This window comes from Cucurbita maxima, unplaced genomic scaffold, assembly GCF_002738345.1.
Source record: "Cucurbita maxima cultivar Rimu unplaced genomic scaffold, Cmax_1.0 Cma_Scf00023, whole genome shotgun sequence".
In the NCBI taxonomy this organism is placed as follows: Eukaryota; Viridiplantae; Streptophyta; class Magnoliopsida; order Cucurbitales; family Cucurbitaceae; genus Cucurbita; species Cucurbita maxima.
The window spans coordinates 1,619,946-1,642,309 of record NW_019272039.1 but is presented as its reverse complement, the minus strand read 5'-3'; the positions used below and the strand labels follow the sequence as shown (position 1 = coordinate 1,642,309).

Here is a 22,364-nt window from a genome sequence, read left to right as displayed (position 1 = left end):
ACGGCCCACGGCCCACGGCCCACCATCAGTTTTACTTTTATTTTTGTGCTATAATTTAAAATATTAAAATTTAGAAAATTCTTTTTTTTTTTTAATTTTTCAGAGTATAATACTAAGAAATAAATTTTTAATAAAAATAAATATCTTATAATTCTATATATTAATACTACTTGAATTTTAGATTTTTTGTCTTCTAATACAATTTATTTAATATAATTAAATTAAATTTACAAAAAAAACTATGTAAATTTCCCTCCCTATATAATTATACATTATAATTAAATGTTAAAAAGAATATTGCGATTATTGGATATTAACACCTTTTTATTCTAAAAAACACATTTTTATTATTACATAATTTTAAAAAATTAAGTTATTTAAATATATTAAAATCTAGATCTGTACCTGAAACACGGGTTTAAGAAACATAGGCTATCTGACTCTATTAAATATATTATCCAAACTCTGAGTCGGCACTTGACAAACACCCTCTAAAAAATTTCTTATAGCCTTCGGAACCGACAGTTCTATATTTAAGCATTTAATAATTATCCAACTTTTTAATAGATTTGTAATTTTTTTTAATGTTTTATGTCATTGAACTAATATAATTTAGAACACAAAGTTCAAAGTTTTGAACTTTTTGGTCACTTTTTATATTTCAAGATATATTTAATGTTTTAACTTTTAAGGAATATTTGTAAGTTGATTCCATACGAGGGTACACGAATTTCCATAAACAGCATTTGGCGTACATGAGTTTGTACGCATAGAAATATGATTCTTCTCAGGAAAAGAACGAAGAAATTCAATTTCCATTTCAAAATTTCTTAGCTTCTGTTTATGTTATGAAAAACGTGATATAAATGACGATATTCCAATCCAAACAAGAAAAAAACAAAACCCAGTAGAAAATTTGCACCCCCCAATCGATTCACCTTCACCACTAAAAGACTCCACTGCGATGAAATTCGATTCAAGGGTCTTAAAATGGTTATGGGTATCGATTGTAATGGAGGGTCAGAGTGTGAACGTGCGTACTGCGCAACATGACAGTGCCAATATTTGTTAATGGCTGAAAAGGGTAGCGCGCAGAGCTGTGAGAGCTATTTTTGGGGCGCCCCATAGTCGGCGGTGATTGATTCTCCAGCAGCTAAGGGATTAAGGCAAGGCTTAGCGCGCTTGGTCTTTTCAATCATTTAATGCTTTCTTCGAACGGTTCTGTGCCCGTTTTGGAGGGCATCCGTATTCACATGAGAAGACTCTCCACCAGTTAGAGTCGATGAAGATGGCCCCTCATTTTGCCAACGAGCTAACATTCTCTTGGCTTGTTCTTGTCGAAGAGGCTTCTGTTTATTAAGTATATCTTCACTAGGATGAGGTTATTGAATCTTTTAGTGGGTTCTGTGAATTCAGTACTCGTTGGTTTGCACCTTATCTGAAATGTATGAATCTTGATTGTCCAATCTGGAATGCCCCCTTTGATGCTTTTGGGTATTTGTTCTCTGATTCTTCTTCCTTTGCCACACCTTTGTGGATTATTGCTAGCTGATGTTGTTTTTGGTTTGATACTGCTTTTTGTTCCTTGATTTACTGTATTTGGATCATTTGTTCATGCAATTCTGTACTTGCTTCACATTTTCAGGCGCTGTTACTCAATCTTGAAGCACTTAGATCTGATACCTTTGTGGATTATTGCTAGCTGATGTTGTTTTTGGTTTGATACTGCTTTTTGTTCCTTGATTTACTGTATTTGGATCATTTGTTCATGCAATTCTGTACTTGCTTCACATTTTCAGGCGCCTTCACTCAATCTTGAAGCACTTAGATCTGATACCTCTGTGAATTTATCGCTAGCTGATGTTGTTCTTGGTTTGATACTGCTTTTTGTTCCTTGACTTACTGTCTTTGGATAATTTGTTCGTGCAATTCTGTGCTTGCTTCACATTTTCAGGCGCCTTTACACAATCTTGAAGCACTTAGATCTTTGAGTGTGCAGTTTTTTTAAATTCATTATGTTTTTTTTTTCAGTTCCTCGCATCTTTGACAGATTGGATAGCATTTGAGGAATAGTTATTATCCAGTTCAGAATGAGGATTATATGCATTCTAGTATTGATGCTTCTCTCCAGTGGGAGTTCCTCAATTGGAGATAGCAGAAATGTATCCACGAGGCCTGATGTTGTCAACATTGGGGCTTTATTCTCTTTCCATTCTATGATAGGAAAAGTTGGAAAAATCGCGGTAGAAGCTGCCATCAAGGATGTAAATTCTGATCCATCCGTTCTTGGGGGGACGAAGCTGAATCTTACTTTACATGATACCAATTACAGTGGATTTTTGGGCATCGTTGAGTGTATGTGTCGAACTTGTTGCATATAATCTGATAAATGATATCTGTTCTTGATTGTTTTATCTTGAATGAAAATGGTTTGTAATTCTTTTTCTGCAGCCTTGCGTTTTATGGAGACGAAAACCGTGGCCATAATTGGCCCCCAAAACTCTGTAACTGCTCATATAATATCTCATATTGCAAATGAGCTGCAAGTTCCTCTGTTGTCGTTTTCGGCGACCGATCCGACACTGTCATCACTTCAGTTTCCTTTCTTTATCAGAACGTCACAGAATGATCGGTATCAGATGGCTGCAGTAGCTGCAATAGTAGACTACTTTGAATGGAGAGAGGTGGTTGCCATCTTTGTTGATGATGACCATGGTAGAAATGGTATTGCTGCATTGGGGGATCAACTTAACGAGAAACGATGTAAGATCTCACTAAAAGTACCATTGAAGCCCGATGCGAGTCGAGACGAGGTCACTAATGCACTTGTTAAGGTGACTTTAACCACGTCTCGAATACTTGTTGTTCACACTTATGAGTCCACAGGTATGGTGGTGCTCAATGTAGCTCAACATCTTGGATTGACTGGACCTGGCTATGTATGGATAGCCACGAACTGGCTTTCTTTGCTACTCGACACGAATTCTGCTCTTCCTCCTGGTTCCATGGAAAGTATTCAAGGACTTGTTGCTTTACGTCTTTATACTCCAAATTCTGCACTCAAAAGGAAATTTGTTTCTAGGTGGACGAATTTGACTAATGGAAAGTCGTCGAGCGGCCAACTCGGATTGAGTACTTACGGATTATATGCGTATGATACTGTATGGATGCTTGCTCATGCAATCAACTCATTTCTTAATGAAGGTGGAAATCTTTCATTTTCAAATCTTTCCAAGTTAACTTGGACTGATGTTGGAGCTTTGAACTTGAATGCCATGAGCGTCTTCAATGGTGGGAGGGCACTACTACAGAATATTTTAGACGTAAATTTCACTGGAATAACAGGTCCAGTTGAGTTCACTCCAGACCGGGACTTGATTCGCCCTGCATTCGAAGTGATCAATATTATCGGCTCAGGGGAAAGGCGAATTGGTTACTGGTCTAACTATTCTGGCTTGTCGATTGTGCCTCCTGAAACCCTTTACTCAAAACCACCTAATGAATCCAGTTTAAACCAAAAGCTATATGATGTGGTATGGCCTGGACAAGCAGCAGAGAAGCCTCGCGGGTGGGCGTTTCCAAACGGTGGAGCGCATTTGAGAATTGGTGTCCCAAGACGAGTCAGTTACCAAGAATTTGTCTCACAAGTAGAAGGAACTGACATGTTCAGTGGCTACTGCATTGATGTCTTCACTGCAGCAATTAACTTGTTGCCTTATACGGTACCTTATAAGTTAATTGCTTATGGGGATGGCCTTACTAATCCAAGAACAACCGAGCTTGTTCGCCAAATCACGACCGGGGTAAGCATTATAATGAAAGGTTACTTACTATGATAAAACTTCATCTTTTAACTTTGTGAGATCTCACATTGGTTGGAGAGGAGAACGAAACATTCTTTATAAGGATGCGGAAACCTCTCCCTAGTAGACGTGTTTTAGAATCGTGAGGTTTGATGGTGATATGTAAGGGGTCAAAGCGGATAATATCATTATCCACTAGCGGTGGACTTGGGCTGTTACAAACTTAGAATGTTTTCTTCCTTATAGGTCTTCGATGCAGCGATAGGCGACATTGCAATTATCACGAACCGAACCCGGATGGCGGATTTTACACAACCATACATCGAGTCCGGCTTAGTAGTCATAGCCCCAGTCAAGAAGTTGAACTCTAATGCTTGGGCCTTTTTACGGCCGTTCACTGCAAAAATGTGGTGTATTACTGCTGTTTCTTTTCTTGTAGTAGGCGTAGTTGTTTGGATTTTGGAGCATAGGATCAATGATGATTTTCGTGGCCCTCCGAAGAGACAAGTTATTACTATTCTTTGGTGAGTGCATGTGGGATTCTTATTTCAAGACACTCCTTATCAAAGCTTTCAAACTTATTTCTTCCTTTTGTCTCTGTTCTTTATCTGATGCAGGTTCAGCTTCTCAACTATGTTCTTTTCTCATCGTAAGTGAACGTATGTGAGCTAACTCGAAATGAATTTGATGGAAGTTGATTCAATATTTCACGTCTTTTGTGTAGGGGAAAACACGGTCAGTACCCTTGGTCGCCTCGTGCTGCTCATATGGTTATTTGTTGTTCTTATTATAAACTCAAGCTACACTGCAAGCTTGACCTCTATCCTTACAGTTCAACAACTTTCTTCTTCTGTCAAAGGGATTGAAACTTTGGTTTCAAACAATGACCCAATTGGGTACCAGCAGGGTTCGTTTACTCGAAACTACTTGATTGAGGAACTTGGCATTCACGAATCGAGGCTTGTTCCACTCATCTCAATAGAACATTATGTTAAAGCCTTGAATGATGGTCCACAGAAGAATGGTGTTGCTGCTATTGTCGACGAGCGATCATATGCCGAGCTCTTCCTTTCAACTCATTGCGAATTCAGTATTGTTGGCCAAGAGTTCACCAAAAATGGGTGGGGATTTGTAAGTACTTCAATCATGTTTCTTTGTTTGCTTGTCTATCTGTCTATTTAGTTGTCATCTGATGATGGTACATTATACCAACAGGCTTTCCAGCGCAACTCTCCTTTAGCAGTCGACATGTCGACCGCTATTCTACGACTGTCCGAAAATGGGGATCTTCAAAGAATCCATGATAAATGGTTAATGAAAAGTGCTTGCACATCACAAGTCTCCAAATTTGAGGTGGATCGACTTCAGCTCGATAGCTTTTGGGGACTTTTTCTAATATGTGGATTAGCCTGCTTGCTCGCTCTAGCGATATATGTCTTTCAAATGTTGCGCCAATACAGCAAGCATTACTCAGAAGAACTTGAATCTTCTGAGCAAACCTCTCGATCTCGATCTCGATCTAAAAGCCTGCATAGATTTCTTTCTTTTGCAGATGAAAAGGAAGATGTCTTTAAGAGTCGATCCAAGCGACGACAGATGCAGGAGGCTTCAGTTAGAAACATGAATGGAGATAATTCAGCAGACAGTTCAAGAAAATATGACAATTGTGATGCTGATGGTACGTATTGATGCATATGATCTTCGTGGACAATAACATACATTTGTGAAACTACTGGTATGGGTTAGAAACAGGCATCATGGTTGCATGTTGTTAGCGCTTACTCATTTTCTTTAGCAACAATATCATCAAGTACTGAGAGAGGACGAAATTTAAGAGCCAAAATTGATCTTTGTATTGTAACACTTTACAGTAATTCAGATCTATTCAGCAATATTTACAAATGTATACATGTATATTAGTACTCTAACCATGCTACCATAATAATTTTAGCATTTTTTTCAAGACATTCATATCTAAGAATCTAGTCTACAGGGCTTTTAAAGTACTTCTGAAAGCATTCTTCTTGCCTACAGTATTGGCTTATAACTTTGTAAACTTCAATCAAGAGTCTTGGAAACCTACTAGCAAAGTAACCATCGAATCCCTCTGGAACAGATCCTATGAGCTCCTGAAATGACAACAAAAACACAAAACGATGGGTTGTCACCGATTTTGGCTCATTAAAATGAACGATCAAAGAATGAAAAAAAGGAAGGAAACCTGAATTTCTTTCGGCAGTTCTCTATAATGATTCAGTTTATTGCGCATAACTCGCAGCAAGTCTCGAACGCTATCATACTTGTAACGCCGATACCAACCGATGTTAGCAATGAAAGCTGGTTCCATCTTTTCATCCCATTTAGTGCCTATAGCTAACTGGGCAGTATTCTCTAATGCTTTCATGAGATTAGTCTCTCTGTCTTCCAACTCTATTCTATCACTAGTATCATGAAGAAAAGAAAGTCGCATCTCCGAACTCCAGAAAAAAGGATGGTGCAACACCTCTGATGCTTTTGGTCTGGTATATTATCAAGAGAGATGAAGTAGATATGCTTTTACACTACATAAATGATATCTAAGGATTTTTTAGTGTTCATGAACAAAGATTTCTTACCTCAAACAAGGGTTAGGATTTAACAATTGAGAAATAAGATCTAGAGCTTCTGGGATGCTTTCCACCAAGAACAAATTCATTTGATTCTTCACGATATTGATATCACGCTCGAGACGATCACCAAATGGATGTCTACCACCTGTGATGCAGAAAAAGAGAACACAACCTAAACTAAACAAATCGACTGCACGGGTTTGTCGTCCCTGAAGAAGCTGTTCGGGGGCTTGCCAACCAGAACTCCCACAACCTGCGATAGGATTTTTGTCTCAAGTTACCCATCATTTTTAGAGACTTAAAATGCCTCATTATCAACCAGGAACGCATGTAGTATATAACCATGAGTATTGAAGGGAAACGATAGCTAGTGAAGAATACTTGCCAGTGGCACGATGTCCCAAGGATGACATATCAGCTGAAAGATGCTGGCTGATTCCCATATCAGAGAGCTTTGCACATATAGATTTTTTCTTAATTATCAACACATTTTGTGGCTTCAAGTCCCGATGAATTATCCCCAACTCGTGCAAATGCTCAAGCCCGGCAACCATATCCCTGCATTTGACAACTATCAAAACCAAACCTACTTCATGTTCCAAGAACCATATATTATTGTATACAAGTTAGTGGGAAAACACTATATTTGCCGCATGAGAACTAACAAAATTAAGCCATATAACTAAAGATCATTATTGTGTTGGATAATAAATATAGAGAACCTCATGAGTTTTAGAACAACTGTAGATGGATGGCCATTTTCTTTCCACAATTTCAAATCTGGTATAACCTCTTTGACTGAATCAATCATGGGTACAGTATCTTGATCCAAGCCAAGCATAGAGTTGAAGGACTGATCAGAACAAATCTGAATTAAATCATCGAGGCTGCAAGTGCACCGTTCCAATGAAATATAGACAAAATCTTGATCACTCTCAGTGCCATACCATCGAACGATATTTTGGTGAAAATCAGAAGCCATTAAGTTTTGAACTTCCTTAGAGGCAACATCATGGTGAGCCTTGACAAGACGCTTCACAGCAACTACTCGGCCTTCATAGATTCCCTCAAGAATAACGGTGCCATTACTACCCTTGGCTATCTCTTTGTTGGTTACAATTAGTTTACCAATCCGACGTCCACCAATAAGATTATTGTCCTGAAACCAGTTATCCTCACTTTGCATAAGCGAATTTTCGATTTCTGATGAAATAGATGCATCCATTTTCTCAGAATTTCCACTTCTTTTTGATTTTCGAGGTTTGTTTTTCTTTGAAGAGATAATTCTTGCATTAGAAGTACTAGACGACTTCTCATTGAAGAAACGCTGTTTTACCTTTACAGCCAATGTCCTGCCATACTTCATCAATCCCACTAGCATGATTATTAAAACTACAAAAAACAATCCAATAGGTCCAGCAAGAGTCTCCATTTTATTACACCCCTTAAAGATACTTGATTCATTAACCTTCATCAAAGGCATTGGAACTACTGCTTCGCTACTTGAATTGGGTGGCAAAGAAGAGATGGTGTTTGATACAGGCTCAGGAAGCATCAATCTTTCAGGATGAATGTTTAAATGTTTATCAATCTTTAACTGGGAAGGAAGGATCGAACCTGAAGCAGACACTAAAGACATATTATCAACATTATGAGCCTTCGATAATCTTTTATACCCCGACTTTCCTGATAAAGCATGGCGTTCACGAAAGACAAGTACTTTTGATTGGCAAGACAATGGCACAGCATAATCAACTTCATAACTACTATTATTTTGAAGATTCCAAGGAATGCCCTCAACTGGATTCTCAACCTCTGGACAGAGTAACGTAGCTCCGATTTCAGCAACACTCAAACTCCAGGAAACTTCTTTAGAACCTGAGAAGGACGATTTCAGAGAATAATCTGTTCTTGTGATGTACAATCGTGGCTCAACAGGGGGGTTCATCACGCCAGGTTGTATCAAATCCTTATCGTCTAGATTACTTTTTGCTTTAGAACTACCAAGATCTTCATTGCTTAGTTCAGATGACAAGAGATCAGGTATGTGACTACGAATAAGCTCTCCAGTCACATGATCAACCTCAAAAACTGTGGTTTTCGTAGAACCAGTCATCACCGTACCATCCTCGAATATATATGGTGTACTTCTAACAACCTCATCAATCGTTTTAGGTAGTTTCTGAAATGTCAAGGAATCCCAAGAGGAAAATATATATTCTTATCAAAAATGAAAAAAAAGGAAAAACCATCAAAACAGTGATTGCAGAATCAATACTGAAACAAATTTCGAAAGAAAACATTAACACATGATGGGTGTTATTAATTCACTAAATTTTACCGTTTCACCATACTCTGTGTGCATGTAGAGCTCCCAGTCATCCCCACAATAAAAAAAGAAAGGTCTGCTCAAACCTGAAGCATTTTCTTGATTGTGCTCATGATGAACATGAGCTTGATGTGGCGAATAGATTGGCGGTCCAGAGCTAAAGGACCAAATTATCTTCATAGAGTTACTGTCAACCAAATGAATTGCCCCATCCAAAGCAGCTATAAGAGCAGTACTACCTTTCCTACGATAGTATATATTGACAGTACCACTCATTACATTGATTTACAAAATATAAAACTAATAGCAGAAGAATGGTATTGATTTGGATTAGTTCTTACGGATTTGAAAGACTATTTTTATTGATAGTGAAGAGATGGAAGCATCAAATGGTGGATAAGTATTTCATTCTATAAAAGATTAATTTGTCCAAAGAGCAAGAAGATGAGTCGAGGTTAAAAGAAATATCCTCAATCAAGGTTGATCAAATAGATTAAAGAATCTTCGTTGCATATGAATAAGGAAACGAGAGGAATGAATTAAAGACTCACGTTGGAACGGACAAGAGGGATCTGCCGCCAATTCGAGCTACGGCTTCGGAATCATCAAACCCCCCATACCGGCTCAATCCAGAGAATCCTGAATTCTCAGAATTCCTCGACGCGCCAAGATAGCTCCAAAATCGTAACAGTATCAATAGAAGTATCCATAAATAACGAAAGGAAGAACAGCGCTTCATTCGAGAGCCAGTAGAAATGCCTCGACGAAAATTTAAACAAATAGGACATGATTTATAGTGAGATCTTCAAATAGAGAAGAAATGTTGGAAGAACGTGAAGGAACAGGCAGCAATTGAGAGATTCGAAGCTTCTTCAACTGTATACAATCTTGGAATCTCCAATCTTTGGCATTTCCCCTAAACTCAAACCCAAACCCTTCTCCGATTTCTCTTCGTTCTTCGTCTGAAATTAACACAAACATTTTAATTGAGTAAACTTCTCAAAATTCTTAGATTTCAACAAAAATATAAATAATTTCGTGATGAAATTTGTATCTTTGAATAGAACAACACATAATTTAGAAGTTAGAAATTTATTGAAAAAAATTAAAGTTTATTGGACAAAGAATTGAAAGATTATAGACAAATTTTAAAGATACAAATCTAAATTAAGCGACTAATTTATAAATTAATTGTTCTTTATCGATTTGTTATATCCTATTAATTAAACGAATATTTGAGAGGGAAAAAATAATTTTTTTTTATCTCTTATTCAAAAATATATACTCGTGGTAAATAAAAATAATTTAAATGGTTGGCAACGTGACAAAAATTGAAAATAAAATAAATAACAGAATATATTTTTTTTTAATAATTAAATAAAAGCGAATAAGAAACATTGTGCGCTTTGGGCAACCTTGTAATTTAGTATTCTGACACGTGCCGGCTGTCGATTTTGTCGGAGCCTGGAAATATCAAAGAGAACAAATTGAGTTCTCACGTGTGAAATAACAAACCAATTAGTCCATAATCCTCTACTTAACTCACAGTTTGGAGTTTAATCTTTTAGGTAAAAAATTATTAATAAAAATTTGATATAATTATCAAATTATTATTTTATTAATATATTTAAATTGATATAATTACTACTTGAACATGTTTTGACATGTTTGTTTTTTATAACATGGGGTTAGTTATTAATTAATATAATAATGCATAATTATTTCAAGTTGTAAAAAAAATAAACATAAATAATTAAAATTTCAGATTTCTTCAAATTTTCAAAATTTATAATTATATATATAAAAAGTCAATAAATTATATGCAAATTGTCATTCGGCTCTTTTCTCGCGGTTAATTCGAACCTTTCTATTAAGTTTTTTTTAATAATACTTATTCGATAAAAGTAAAGTCAACGTGTTTTTTTAGTGGCGAGAGAGAAAATTTGGCAAGATGTGGAGTATTAAACATTTTCAACAGTTTCGAATTTTGAAGTCAACTAGTTGACTTTTATTATCGATGAGTTGACTTTTTTTTACCAAGTTCAATTCGTCTCAAGACATTGTTGTTATATTACAATAGTGTGTAAACTATAAAAACTGAGTCATGTTAGATTATCGACCCTATTATTGGATAACCAAAATAACTAATTTGGTCTCCAGACAAGAAATAATCAAAATATAATAAAATAAAAAATTGAAACTTTAATAATGCTTTTTTTCTTATAAAAAATTGAAATGGATTATTGAATAAAAAAATAAAATATAAAAATAATATTGGGAAAAGAATTGACCTTGTCATTGTCATTGGAGGGTTATGTTTATAGGGTGACGAAAATGGGGAAATAATAAAATAAAATAAAATAAAAGACATTAATTTGTCATAATGAATTTTAAAATTATTACAGAAAAGACAGCACTATCCATTTATTTATATTTCTAATTAAAATAATTTTAATTTAAAGTCGGTCAATATAATTAAGATATATTTTAAAATAAAAAAATTTGAGTTGTTGAACCTAAAAAATAATTGAAATTATAAAATATATTTGGAATTTTGATTTAAGGTACATAAAAAAAATTAAATATTTAGAAAATTTAAAATTTATTTTTTAAAAGTTAAAATTTAAGGATTTATCAACACTTTCTAAAATTGAATTTATGATACACAAACTGACAAAAGTAAAAAATTTAATATAAACTGAAATATATAAAAAAACATTAATTATTATTATAATATTAAAAAATTTACAAAAAGAAAAAGAAAAAGAAAAAGAGAGAGAGAGACAATAATTCTTGAAAAGAAAACTCTGTAATTTCATTGGTGAATCTGTTCTCTACTTCATCAATTCTGGCGGTAATCTAGGCGCGCTAATTTGATAGCCGAAACGCGTGGACTTGGTTTCTGTAGTGATCTTATTCCAATTCCAAAAAGAATTGCATTCTTCAAATTCAATGCAAAAAGTGAAAAAAGAAAGCAAAATCGCAGTGATTTCTGGTTTCGAATCCAAAATCTTCACCAACGAAGGTCAGAAATGGTGCATTCTTGTGTTGTAATTTACCGCACGCAGCCGCCCAGTTCAATTAGCTCTCCTCCGTTGACTAAGTTCTTCGATTTTCCCCAATCTAAGTCTCGCCCAAATAAATGCGGCTTATTACTGTTTTCAGAAACCCCAGGTTTTGCAGTTATGGGTAATCGATGACTGAGGCGATGGACCCAGTTCGAAAATGAACGCGTTTCTCTTCTTAAGATCAAGGGTTCTTGTGGTCTCTGTTTAAGTCGGTCAATGGTTGTGTTATTTTAATCCCCAATGCGAATGTGCCCCCACTAAGCTGTCTACCTCGAAGGGAAGACTTCTTCTTCCTGCCTGCCTTCTTTCGTGTCCTTTGCTCATATATAGTTGGCTCTATTCTGTGCGATCAACTTCATTTTGGTGCTGTTTGAGTCAGACCCATCTTCTATACATCTTTGTTTGCTTGCATTTGGGTTTGTGTTTGGTAGCTGAAAAATGTTGCTGGTTTATTACCTGTGTTTGAGTTTCTTGTGGGGAAAATCGTTGGCGGCTCCTGCCGGCGGCGATGGCACCACGAGGGAGCTTGATCAGACTCCGACATGGGCTGTTGCCGGTGTTTGTGCTGTTATCATCATTATTTCTATCACCTTGGAGAAACTCCTTCATAAAGCTGGAACGGTGGGTTTGTGTTCCCTTGTCGTCGTGATTGTGGAATTGAATTCATCTTGGTTCTTCTCATTACCTTCTTTCTAGCCTTCTCTCGTTCTTCCATGGATAGTTTGGTTCTTTCTTCTTCTTCTTCTTCATCTTTTTATAATCATTACCCTGTTGAAATTTTCTCCAGTTTTTGCTAGTTTTAGAGTTCTTTATGTGTGTATTTTTGGGTACCACGTGTTTTTCTATTTGTCTCTAATGGGGATGACTGAAATTGAGAATGGGTATCAGTTTAATCTGAATTATAGATTTTTGATATCACTGTGTTCCTCTGTTTTGGTCATTCAGTGGCTTACAGATAAGCATAAGAGAGCTCTTTATGAAGCTCTGGAGAAGGTTAAAGCTGGTATGTCCAACAACTCTGAAAGTCAATTCAATATCCCTTGTTCTATCTTTGACTATAAATTTTGATGGATCAGCAAACTTGAATAAGTAAATTTTATGATTGATTTGTTTTTGGTTGCAGAGCTGATGATTCTGGGTTTCATTTCACTGCTCCTCACCTTTGGCCAGAGCTATATCATTAAAATCTGCATTCCCACAGGGGTTGCAAACACTATGTTACCGTGTGCAGCAGCTAAGGATGACAAAATGGAAAAGGACGCTGGCGGAGCCGATGAAGGCGAGCACCATCGACGTCTTCTATGGGTAGAACGGAGGTTCCTGGCTGCTGTTGGCCCTGTTAGTTGCAAGGATGTAAGAACCTTTATTTGGATACATTGTTCTTGACTGTCTAGCTTCATTGTCTCGAACATATTTTGTATAAAATCTCAAACCAATTTGTTTACAGGATCATGTGCCGCTTATATCTATCTCAGGATTGCATCAGCTGCACTTGTTTATCTTCTTCTTAGCTGTATTTCATGTAGTATACAGCGCCATCACAATGATGCTTGGGAGACTAAAGGTATGCTCAATGTTAAGCTGCAAAGGAGTGTTTTCTATGGTTGCTAGAGTTTTTGACTATATTTTCTCATGAATCCAAGTTCATTATGCTAAGAAATTGGCACTCAAATCTTTTCCTTTCAAAAACAACTTTGAAAATGGGTTAACCATATATCAAAATCTAAGACATCAACTACTGAAAGTGACTTGAAAACAGAACGTTTTGGTATAGATTTGGCGATGTTTTTGCCTTTGTAAGTTGAAACTTCTACTCATGTCAATGTTTATATACATGACAGATTCGAGGTTGGAAGGCATGGGAGGAGGAGACCTCAACTCACAATTATGAGTTCTCAAATGGTATGTCACTATCTTTGTAGCCCAACTTTTGCTTGTTCTGTCCCAAACTTGGGTTTAATGATTTATTTCTCATGGATGGATCAGCCTAAGCTAGATGAACTTGTGTTGCAGATAATGCACGATTCAGGCTTACTCACGAAACATCATTTGTGAGAGCCCACACGAGCTTTTGGGCAAAACTTCCTGTCTTTTTTTATATTGTAAGTTTTTTCTCCCAAGCTATGCAACTCTTAGTTACTAGTGATATCTTTTTGACTGTGGAATCACTTGGCTTTAATCACTCATGATCAATAAGGCAATGCTCGTAGATTGTGTATTTATGGAGATGGAATGGAGGAATTCAATCTTTATATATATATGACATTGCAAAGGAAATAGGCAATGCACAACCACACATCATCTTCACAAGGACAAAAAATGGTATCAGAGCTAGACACCGGGTGGTGTGCCAGCGAGGATGTTGAGCCTCGAGGGGGGTGGACATTAGGCGGAGTATCAACGAGGATGCTGCACCCCAAAGGGGGTGGATTGTGAGATCCCACATCGATTGGAGAGAGGAACGAGTGCCAGCCAAGACGCTGGGGCCCAAAGGGGGTGGATTGTGAGATCCCACATTGGTTGGAGAGGGAAACGAAACATTCTTTATAAGGGTGTGAAACCTCTCTCAATCATACCTTGAGGGGAAGCCGAAAGGGAAAGCGCGAAGAGGACATGGACTGGTAGCGGTGGACTTGGGCTGAGATTTATTAGACTTAACTAGAGATATGAATATCATGGTTCAGACTTATTATCCTACAATTCATTTCCTGGAGAGGTTCCAAACTCCTAAAATACATTAACTTTGCAGGGATGCTTCTTCCGACAATTTTTCAGGTCCGTTGGTAAGGCTGACTACTTGGCATTACGCAATGGATTCATCGCCGTGAGTTTTCGATTCCCAGCCACCTGCTGATCATAAACAACTTATTTGTTCCTTTTATGACAGTGCTCTATATCTGTAGGTTCATCTAGCTCCGGGAAGTAAGTTTGACTTCCAAAAATATATTAAAAGGTCCTTAGAAGATGACTACAAGATTATTGTGGGAGTGAGGTAAAAATTAGATATAGAGTTCTACGTTTTCATGGAGGGATCTTTCCTTCCTAATGACTGAACCTCTACATGTCCTGATCTTTCTTATTTAACGCCGTTCGCAGTCCCGTGCTTTGGGCCTCGTTCGTCGTCTTCTTACTTATAAACGTTTATGGTGAGCTTGTTGATCCTAATTACGCTCTTTTGCAATCCATATTTCAGGAGCTAGTTGATACTGATATACTATCTTCTTTACAGGATGGCAGGCATTGTTTTGGACATCCTTAATTCCTGTGATTGTAAGGAGTCTTTCTTTTTAGGGACACCATTTTAGGTTGAACTGATTATTAAAAGTTTCTAAGAACTTCTATCAATGGCAGATAATCCTGGCTGTTGGAACAAAGCTTCAGGGAGTTATGACAAAAATGGCTCTTGAAATTACAGAAAGACATGCTGTTGTCCAAGGAATTCCTCTTGTTCAGGCATCAGATAAATATTTTTGGTTTGGCAAGCCTCAGCTGGTTCTTTATCTCATCCACTTCGCTTTATTTTCGGTAATCACGAACGAGATTCCTGGCTTAGTTTAGATCTTCTCTTCATCTGATAATAAATCTTCTAGTGTTTGTGTGAAATCCCACATCGGTTGGGGAGGAAAACAAAGCATTCGTTAGAAGGGTGTGAAAACCTCTTCCTAGTAGACGTGTTTTAAAAATATTGAGCCCAAAGAGAATATATATTAATGGTGGGCTTGGGTAGTTACAGTTTTGATGGTCTAGCTCATTCCTAGGATTTTATTATTGTTCTTGCCTTTTGTGTTCTTTTCAAAGCCTTGTTTTTGTATGTGGTACTGATGATGTTTAGAATCATTTGTAAAGCTTGATACTAATTAGCCCTTTGTTCTTACTGTGTTTATGCAGAATGCATTCCAAATAACGTATTTCTTCTGGATTTGGGTAATTTCTTTTCCTTTTCTTATCCAATATTTGAGGACCCGTTTAATAATCTTTCACTTTTTATAAAAAGTTCGTAAACAAAATCATTATCGAACAAGATACGAGTTACAAAATCATCCTCATTGCCCGAATCACACTCTTCTACTGAGGTGTAACTCAAGAAATGTCGAATTTTGTTGTGTGCAGTATTCGTTCGGGCTAAAATCCTGCTTCCATACTGATTTCAAGCTCGCAATTATAAAGATCGGTCTTGGGTAAGCCTAACTTGCTTCGTGCTACTCTTAGGATGTGAACTGAACTTTCTGTTGAAAATGTCTGTTTTGTATCTGCTGATATATTATTCTGATGAACACCGATCAGATCGGTTCGAGTGAAACGGGTTGTGTTTTGATGATGGATTTGCAGGGTTGGTGTTCTCTGTCTTTGCAGCTACATTACTCTTCCACTATATGCTCTTGTGACTCAGGTACTAACGAGTTTTCTGCTGTCCTTGAAACTGTTTGATCAGTATAATCTTTGCTGATCTTGTGGGATATGGCTTTGCAGATGGGCACACGTATGAAGAAGTCAATCTTTGATGAACAAACATCAAAGGCACTCAAAAAGTGGCGCATGGCTGTTAAGAAGAAGCAAGGAAAGTCCCCGACTCGAAAACTAGGTAGCCCGAGCGCTTCGCCGATGCATTCATCATCAGGATACACATTGCATCGATTCAAGACCACAGGTCACTCAAACGGATCATCCATGTACGACGAGAACGAGGCATCGGATAACGAAGTAGATCCGGTGTCGCCTAAAGCACCTGCTGCAAATTTTACAGTTAGAGTAGATGCTCATGATGAACATGAGAAGGAAATAATGGAATCCCAGCATTCAGAAAGAAGGAATGAAGATGATTTCTCATTTGCCAAACCTGCACCCACCAAAGGCTCTGCTTAACCTTTTGAGTTAGTTTTTTTTTTTTTCAGTCTTTTCACACGTGGAAGGCAATGTAGCACATAATTTGTATATTCTTGCAGTTGTTAATAAATTGTTGGATGATTGTTGCTCAAAATTTCAAGTATGCTGAATATGATGAATGAGTATCTCTGCAACCAAAATCTATATGAACTCAGTTATCGGCTGTGACGTCTATGGTGAAAAAGTCAGAGATGACCTCAATATTCGATACTTGATAACTTCGATATTCTCTCGCAACTTAGTCACGATGGTTAGGTTACTCACTCTTCGTTTCTGAGAGTGAAAATTATCTTATATACTAACACGAGTCTTCCAGCATATTTTATTTTCACTTACATGCATCTTAGAAAAATTCTATAAGAAGTCACCCCATATAAAATTGCTCCAAGTAAAACATGTCTAACAATAAATTAGATATCAAATTCAGCCCATTAAACGAGCAAATCTGGTAAGAAAAATGATGTAATTTCAACGGAAAATTATATTATTTAATTACTATTTTGATAAATCAAATAAATATTCGTTCATTCTGCCCTACTTGAAATTATAAACTTATACAATTATGTTCCTAAAATACAAAATTCACTAAAGAAGAAAAAAAAAAAAAAAACTAAAATTACAAAGACAGAGAGGGGAGGAATCCTCTACGGTGTGATGCAGAGTCCGTTGCAGTTGACTCATTAAATGAAGCCCAGGTTCGCCTCTGATTCCTCACAGCCCTGTAACACCACTATTAACAACTATATCTCAGCTTCCTGCCCATATCCCATGTCTTCATCAACTGTGATGAATCAAAGTTTTTATGTTTCTTTTCAACTCAATGGGATTTCCTCAAAAATCTTCTCAAAATCAGATCTCTAACCTCTTAGTCGAGACTATACGTCTTAACTAGATCAATTATGGATAGACTTTCAAGTTTCGAGGTAAACTTACTTGAAGGGTTTCCTCAAAAACACGTCAGGAGAAGGGTTTTTGAATCTCTAATCTCTTAGTTGAGACTATATATCTTAACTAGCTCAACTACGGACAAACTTTCAAGTTTCGAAGCAAACTTACTTGAAGGATTTCCTCAAAAACACGTCAGGAGAAGGATTTTTGAATCTCTAACCTCTTAATCGAGAAAATATGTCTTAACTAGCTCAACTATGAACGGACTTTCAAGTTTCGAGGCGAAGTTACTTGGAAGAAAGATGGCTTGTTCTTCTCTACAAATGGTGTGAATGATTAAGCCCTCAAGTTGCTTATTGGGTTGCTCTGCCTTTGGTTTGAACCACGTACGAGGAACATATGGCACCACTTCTTTTTCTGTCTAACTGGCTGTGATCTGACTTCTCTATTCTCATGTAGATCAATCATGTATTGAACAACAGCCTGCGATATGGGGACAGGACAAGCCTGAGTTAGACAATTCGAGCAATGTAAGGCAGTTTATGAGACGAACAGCGTGTTATGTTCGTTACCTGAGCGCCCTTTTCGAATATCTGTCTTGGGGGTACTTCAAAAGGATTCTCTCCTGCCCGAAGCACGCGAAGCTGAGTTAGCATTCTGAACGAACCGGGAAGAAACCGAATCTGGTTATTGCTAATATCCAGTTCTTCAAGCATTTCTAGATTCCCAATCGACCTCGGTAGTGATTGCAGATCAGCAAAGTTGTTTCCGATGTTCATCTTGACAAGTCTAGTGGCAAAACATAAGCTCTCTGGCACGGATTCAAGCTCATTAAAACTTACATCAAGCTCCCTCAGATTCACAAGAGAGGACATGGTTGTTGTCAATTGTCTGAGGTTGTTATAACGCACAGACAAAATCTCTAGTGTCTCAATCTTTCCTATAGCTTCAGGAAGCGCTTTAAGCCGGTTATAATCTGCAGTCAGCTCCCGGAGCGATATACACCGACCGATCGTATGAGGAATCTCTTCGATATTGTTCGTCTCCACATTCAATCTTCTCAGCCTCACAAGATTACCAATGGATTCAGGAAGTGAAGTGAGCAAATTTGAACTCAGATCAATATCCTCAAGATGAATCAGCTTCCCAAAAGCAGCAGGAAGAGATACCAACTGGTTTCCCCTGAGGTCCAAATGAACCAAACTCGTGAGATCTGTGAAAGGGCCAGGGAGTTCGCTGATCCTATTGGCATGCAAATCCAATTTCTCCAACTGGGAAAGTGCTCCAATGGCTTCTGGTAGAGCCACAAGACGATTCTCAGACAAATCTAAAGACACCAAACTGGTTAGCTTCCCTATAGTATCAGGCAGCCATTCTACTTGGCTCATCAGCTTGTTCCGGAGATCAAGCTTTCGACTGCCGCCCTTCCTTGCTTTCTCAATGAAACTAGCCAGAGACATCAAGTTATATTTGTCACCATCTTTACCTAAGCATACAAAAGATTTCGTGTTAAAACAAGAACACTTGGAAGAATGGAAAATAAAGCTTCAATCAGTAGAAAACGAGATGACCCACCTGAAGAATTTGCAAGTTTTAAGGATGGATCTTTGATAAAGGGTGAGGAAGAAACGCCTGGTCTAGCTCCAAAGCCATCCATATACGCCGCTGGCTTGCCTTTTGGGACATAACTATCATCTCGAGAGAATAATTGAGTGGTGGTTTTTGTAGGTCCATTGTAGGACTTGTATAACAAGCTTGAAGGGGCGGCGGCGGTTGAGGTACTGATACTCCCAGACACAGAAGGAACGGCGGAGGTTCTGTTCTGATTAGCGGTAGAAGCTGAATGGAAAGTAGAGGAAAGGGTATTGGGAGTTTGTGAAGAGGTTGAAGAAGTAGAAACGCACTTTGAAGCTCTTTGAAGCATTTCGTCGAACAGGTAGTGGACATCTTCAATTTCCAGCAATTTCAAGGCTTCCCACTTGTCTTCTTTGCTTTTGAAGGCGATGAAATTCCTCTGCATATCGAGCAAGATCTTTGAAAGCTCTTCTGGGACGCCTTGGTTCTTGGTTTGTCTTTCAATGGCTTCGAGTTTCATTTGGGATTCCTTATCGACATTGCTAATCAGGACCCTGGCGCCTTCGACTTCATCAATTCCAGGCCGGACGGGCAAAGATCTGTGAAGTTTCATAATCTCACCCACCACTTCTTGAGTGGTTTTAGGAGAAATCAACGCCTCCATTTTCTCTCAACTCCAATCCAATCTTTAAAACACCGAAAAACACCCAAAATTAAAGAACCATTCAAGACTTGAAGCAACCCATTCAGATTTTTGTATTTGTTTTTCACTTTCTTCAAACCCAGAACCCTTAGATCCACACAAAAAGAAACACAATCGACCAACTGAAAAGGAAATGCACGAACAAGTTCTTTGAATTTCGCAAGAAATTAAATGAAGCCACCCGCCCCTCACAGTACCAAAAACAGCAACGACAACAAGAACACAGAGCAAAACCCCACCAAGATCAGAGAAAAGAAAGAACCCCAGTATTCAAAGCTTCAAAGATTAGAGAAAAGAACTTCGAAAATTGAAACAAAAAAAAAATAAACCGAAAGAACAGTAAATGACTGGAAATGGGTAATGGGAAACAGAAATTGAGAGGGGCTTTGGAAGAGAAAAACGATCGCCAGCAGAGAAAGTGCCAAAAAAGGAAGCAAATGGATTGGGATTGAGAATGGTTGGGGTGATAATGAATCACCAATACCTTTTAAAATCGAGTCAGTTGATGAGAAGGTGAGGTTGCAATGGTTTTAGATTACAAATCCAGCTATTTCCATGCTGCCTTCTGCCCCCCGTTGTTTAACCGTTTGTTCCTCTGCCATTCTTTGATTTATCCTCTTCATATTTGGTATCCATTTTGATGCGAGTTTTGTACTGCCTCATCAAATTGGCTATCCACTTTTTAGGATATGCGATGTTCACTTGAAAGTGATGGGAAATGGACTCGCTTGCAGCACAGCGCAAACGACAAACTTAATAATATGTTCGAACTTTTTTTTTTTTTTTTTTTTTAATTATAATTATAAACATTAATGTTCCGATTCACCGTTCAAGTGAATTCGCACTTCTTGAAGAGGCTCATTCCCTAGTCTGCCAATAATTTGATTTAGATATACGTCTCGAGAAAGTTTAGGCTGGCTCCTAGCTCCATCTCAGTCGACATCCTACTCTTGAAACGAACTATTCGTTGTTGTATTGCCCAAATCGAAAAAGGGCTTTGGTGAGTATCGATTCGTGTATAGCTTAATAGATAAGACGTTGGTTATCAGTATAAGTGTTCATACTTCGTTTTTTCTTTATATCGATTTGTGTTATCAGTATAGCTTAATAGATAATAAGACGTGAGGATTCGAATATATTTTATAATATAAATTAGTATATAGTCACAGTTACCTATACAGAATAGTCAGGTGTGAAACGAGAGAGAGAAAATGGGCATAAGATAGAGATACTACCAGGACGAGCGAGATACACTGATGAGGTGTTCGAGTTTTTTGTGCCTTTAGGGTTGAGTTGAAAAAATAACTACCCATTTAGTGGGTTGAAAATAGTTGGGTTGGGAGTGAGGGTGACCTAAGAGGGTCACAGGCAATGGCAATTGGTTTGTCACGGATGAGAAGTGAAACCTTTTTTTCTTTTCTTCTTCCATTATCAAAACCACACATCGCTGTTCTTAAATAACATCAAAGAAGCTGTCTTCATGTGCCAATGTTTATAGCCATTATCATTTCAATTTATAATATAATTTTAATTTTTTTAATTTCAAAAATATCTTACTTCGTATTTATTAATATTTTCTTTTTTGGTTTTGTAAAAATATTTTAAGATCTTAACTAAATATAAAAACTAATTTTTTTTTTTCAATAACTCTACTAATAATTTGAAATATTAATTTAATTTAATTTAATTATGAATGATTATAAAGTATAAACTATGGCAAATGGAAGATTTTTTGTTTTATTTAGTGGAAGAATATTATAATTAATGAAAATTAATCCTAATTTTTTCTTTAAACCAAATAATATATATATATATATATTTATCGTAGATTAATATTTTAATCGCTATAGTATATATTTTGTTCAAATATTAACATCGAAATAAAATATATTATATGTATTTAAAAAATAAATCTTGAAAAATGACAATTAACTTTTCCTCTTACTTCATCTTAGATATTTAAAAATATATTTAATTTAAATTAAAATTTTAAATATGGACAGTAAATAAAAATATAATAATAATTTAATTTAAAATAGAAAGGGAGGAAATGAAGGTGGGGAGTGGCAAAAAGGGAAATAAAAGAAAAAGACAGTGACAGACCAATTGGAAGTGAGAGACTAAATTCAAAAAATTAAAAAAAATTCAAATGAAATGTCCACGTGTCTATCTTCTGATGGACGACACGTGTTGGTTGTTGCACACCATCCCTGCCAACCGTATCCAGCTGTCACCCCTCTTCACGCTATAACCGTTTCTTTATCTACCTTTTTCTTGACACATTGGCCTCCAACTCATTTCTTTTCTATTTTCTTTTTATAAATTTTTAATTTTAAATATTATAAATTACGATATTTTAAAAATATTTAATAAATGTAAAAATAAAAAAAAATAAAAAAAGGGGTTGAATAGACGTTTAAGATATCCTTTCGATAATTTTGCATTCTGGAGATTTCGAGCACATTTTTTTTTTAAGTAAAAAACGATACAGAGAGAGCTTCTAGT

At 36.8% G+C, this 22,364-nt stretch overlaps 4 protein-coding genes across 17 annotated transcripts; 2 read left to right on the top strand and 2 right to left on the bottom strand.

Moving 5' to 3' along the window:
• The first annotated feature begins 879 nt into the window (after positions 1 to 879).
• LOC111496757 (glutamate receptor 3.6-like) lies at positions 880 to 5,768 on the top strand. Of its 9 annotated transcripts, none has more exons than XM_023147250.1 (8): positions 882 to 1,717; positions 1,800 to 1,872; positions 2,051 to 2,355; positions 2,452 to 3,803; positions 4,050 to 4,327; positions 4,421 to 4,452; positions 4,528 to 4,934; positions 5,019 to 5,768. In XM_023147250.1, the coding sequence occupies exons 3-8, from the start codon at positions 2,091 to 2,093 to the stop codon at positions 5,490 to 5,492; spliced, it is 2,808 nt and encodes a 935-aa protein (XP_023003018.1). In that variant the 5' UTR covers positions 882 to 1,717; positions 1,800 to 1,872; positions 2,051 to 2,090; the 3' UTR covers positions 5,493 to 5,768. The 9 variants fall into 9 exon arrangements, with proteins under 9 accessions (XP_023003026.1, XP_023003025.1, XP_023003018.1 ...); XM_023147251.1 differs by having other exon boundaries at positions 882 to 1,872; positions 5,019 to 5,503; positions 5,538 to 5,768; XM_023147258.1 differs by lacking the exon at positions 5,019 to 5,768 and having other exon boundaries at positions 880 to 1,872; positions 4,528 to 4,538; positions 4,663 to 4,857.
• On the bottom strand, positions 5,633 to 9,882 carry LOC111496759 (serine/threonine-protein kinase/endoribonuclease IRE1a-like). 3 transcript variants are annotated; one of them, XM_023147259.1, is made up of 7 exons: positions 9,293 to 9,882; positions 8,754 to 8,985; positions 7,135 to 8,594; positions 6,798 to 6,970; positions 6,419 to 6,665; positions 6,025 to 6,322; positions 5,633 to 5,932 (listed from the first exon to the last, which is right to left on the bottom strand). In XM_023147259.1, exons 1-7 carry the CDS (start codon positions 9,478 to 9,480, stop codon positions 5,786 to 5,788), a joined length of 2,745 nt encoding a protein of 914 aa, XP_023003027.1. In that variant the 5' UTR covers positions 9,481 to 9,882; the 3' UTR covers positions 5,633 to 5,785. The 3 variants fall into 3 exon arrangements, with proteins under 3 accessions (XP_023003027.1, XP_023003029.1, XP_023003030.1); XM_023147261.1 differs by having other exon boundaries at positions 8,754 to 8,980; positions 9,293 to 9,380; XM_023147262.1 differs by lacking the exon at positions 9,293 to 9,882 and having other exon boundaries at positions 8,828 to 8,918.
• Positions 9,883 to 11,589: 1,707 nt separating this feature from the next.
• LOC111497195 (MLO-like protein 9) lies at positions 11,590 to 16,823 on the top strand. The gene is made up of 15 exons (XM_023147905.1): positions 11,590 to 12,430; positions 12,755 to 12,812; positions 12,933 to 13,162; positions 13,257 to 13,373; positions 13,651 to 13,711; positions 13,823 to 13,911; positions 14,559 to 14,633; positions 14,713 to 14,801; positions 14,906 to 14,955; positions 15,039 to 15,079; positions 15,161 to 15,334; positions 15,698 to 15,733; positions 15,920 to 15,987; positions 16,139 to 16,199; positions 16,280 to 16,823. The coding sequence occupies exons 1-15, from the start codon at positions 12,248 to 12,250 to the stop codon at positions 16,670 to 16,672; spliced, it is 1,725 nt and encodes a 574-aa protein (XP_023003673.1). The 5' UTR covers positions 11,590 to 12,247; the 3' UTR covers positions 16,673 to 16,823.
• Positions 16,824 to 17,156: 333 nt separating this feature from the next.
• LOC111497188 (plant intracellular Ras-group-related LRR protein 4-like) lies at positions 17,157 to 20,522 on the bottom strand. Of its 4 annotated transcripts, none has more exons than XM_023147895.1 (4): positions 19,157 to 20,522; positions 18,154 to 19,067; positions 17,873 to 18,064; positions 17,157 to 17,423 (listed from the first exon to the last, which is right to left on the bottom strand). In XM_023147895.1, the coding sequence occupies exons 1-3, from the start codon at positions 19,818 to 19,820 to the stop codon at positions 17,918 to 17,920; spliced, it is 1,725 nt and encodes a 574-aa protein (XP_023003663.1). In that variant the 5' UTR covers positions 19,821 to 20,522; the 3' UTR covers positions 17,157 to 17,423; positions 17,873 to 17,917. The 4 variants fall into 4 exon arrangements, with proteins under 4 accessions (XP_023003663.1, XP_023003659.1, XP_023003662.1 ...); XM_023147891.1 differs by having other exon boundaries at positions 17,157 to 18,064; positions 19,157 to 19,842; positions 20,208 to 20,521; XM_023147894.1 differs by having other exon boundaries at positions 17,157 to 18,064; positions 19,157 to 19,842; positions 20,233 to 20,521.
• Between the last annotated feature and the right edge of the window lie 1,842 nt (positions 20,523 to 22,364).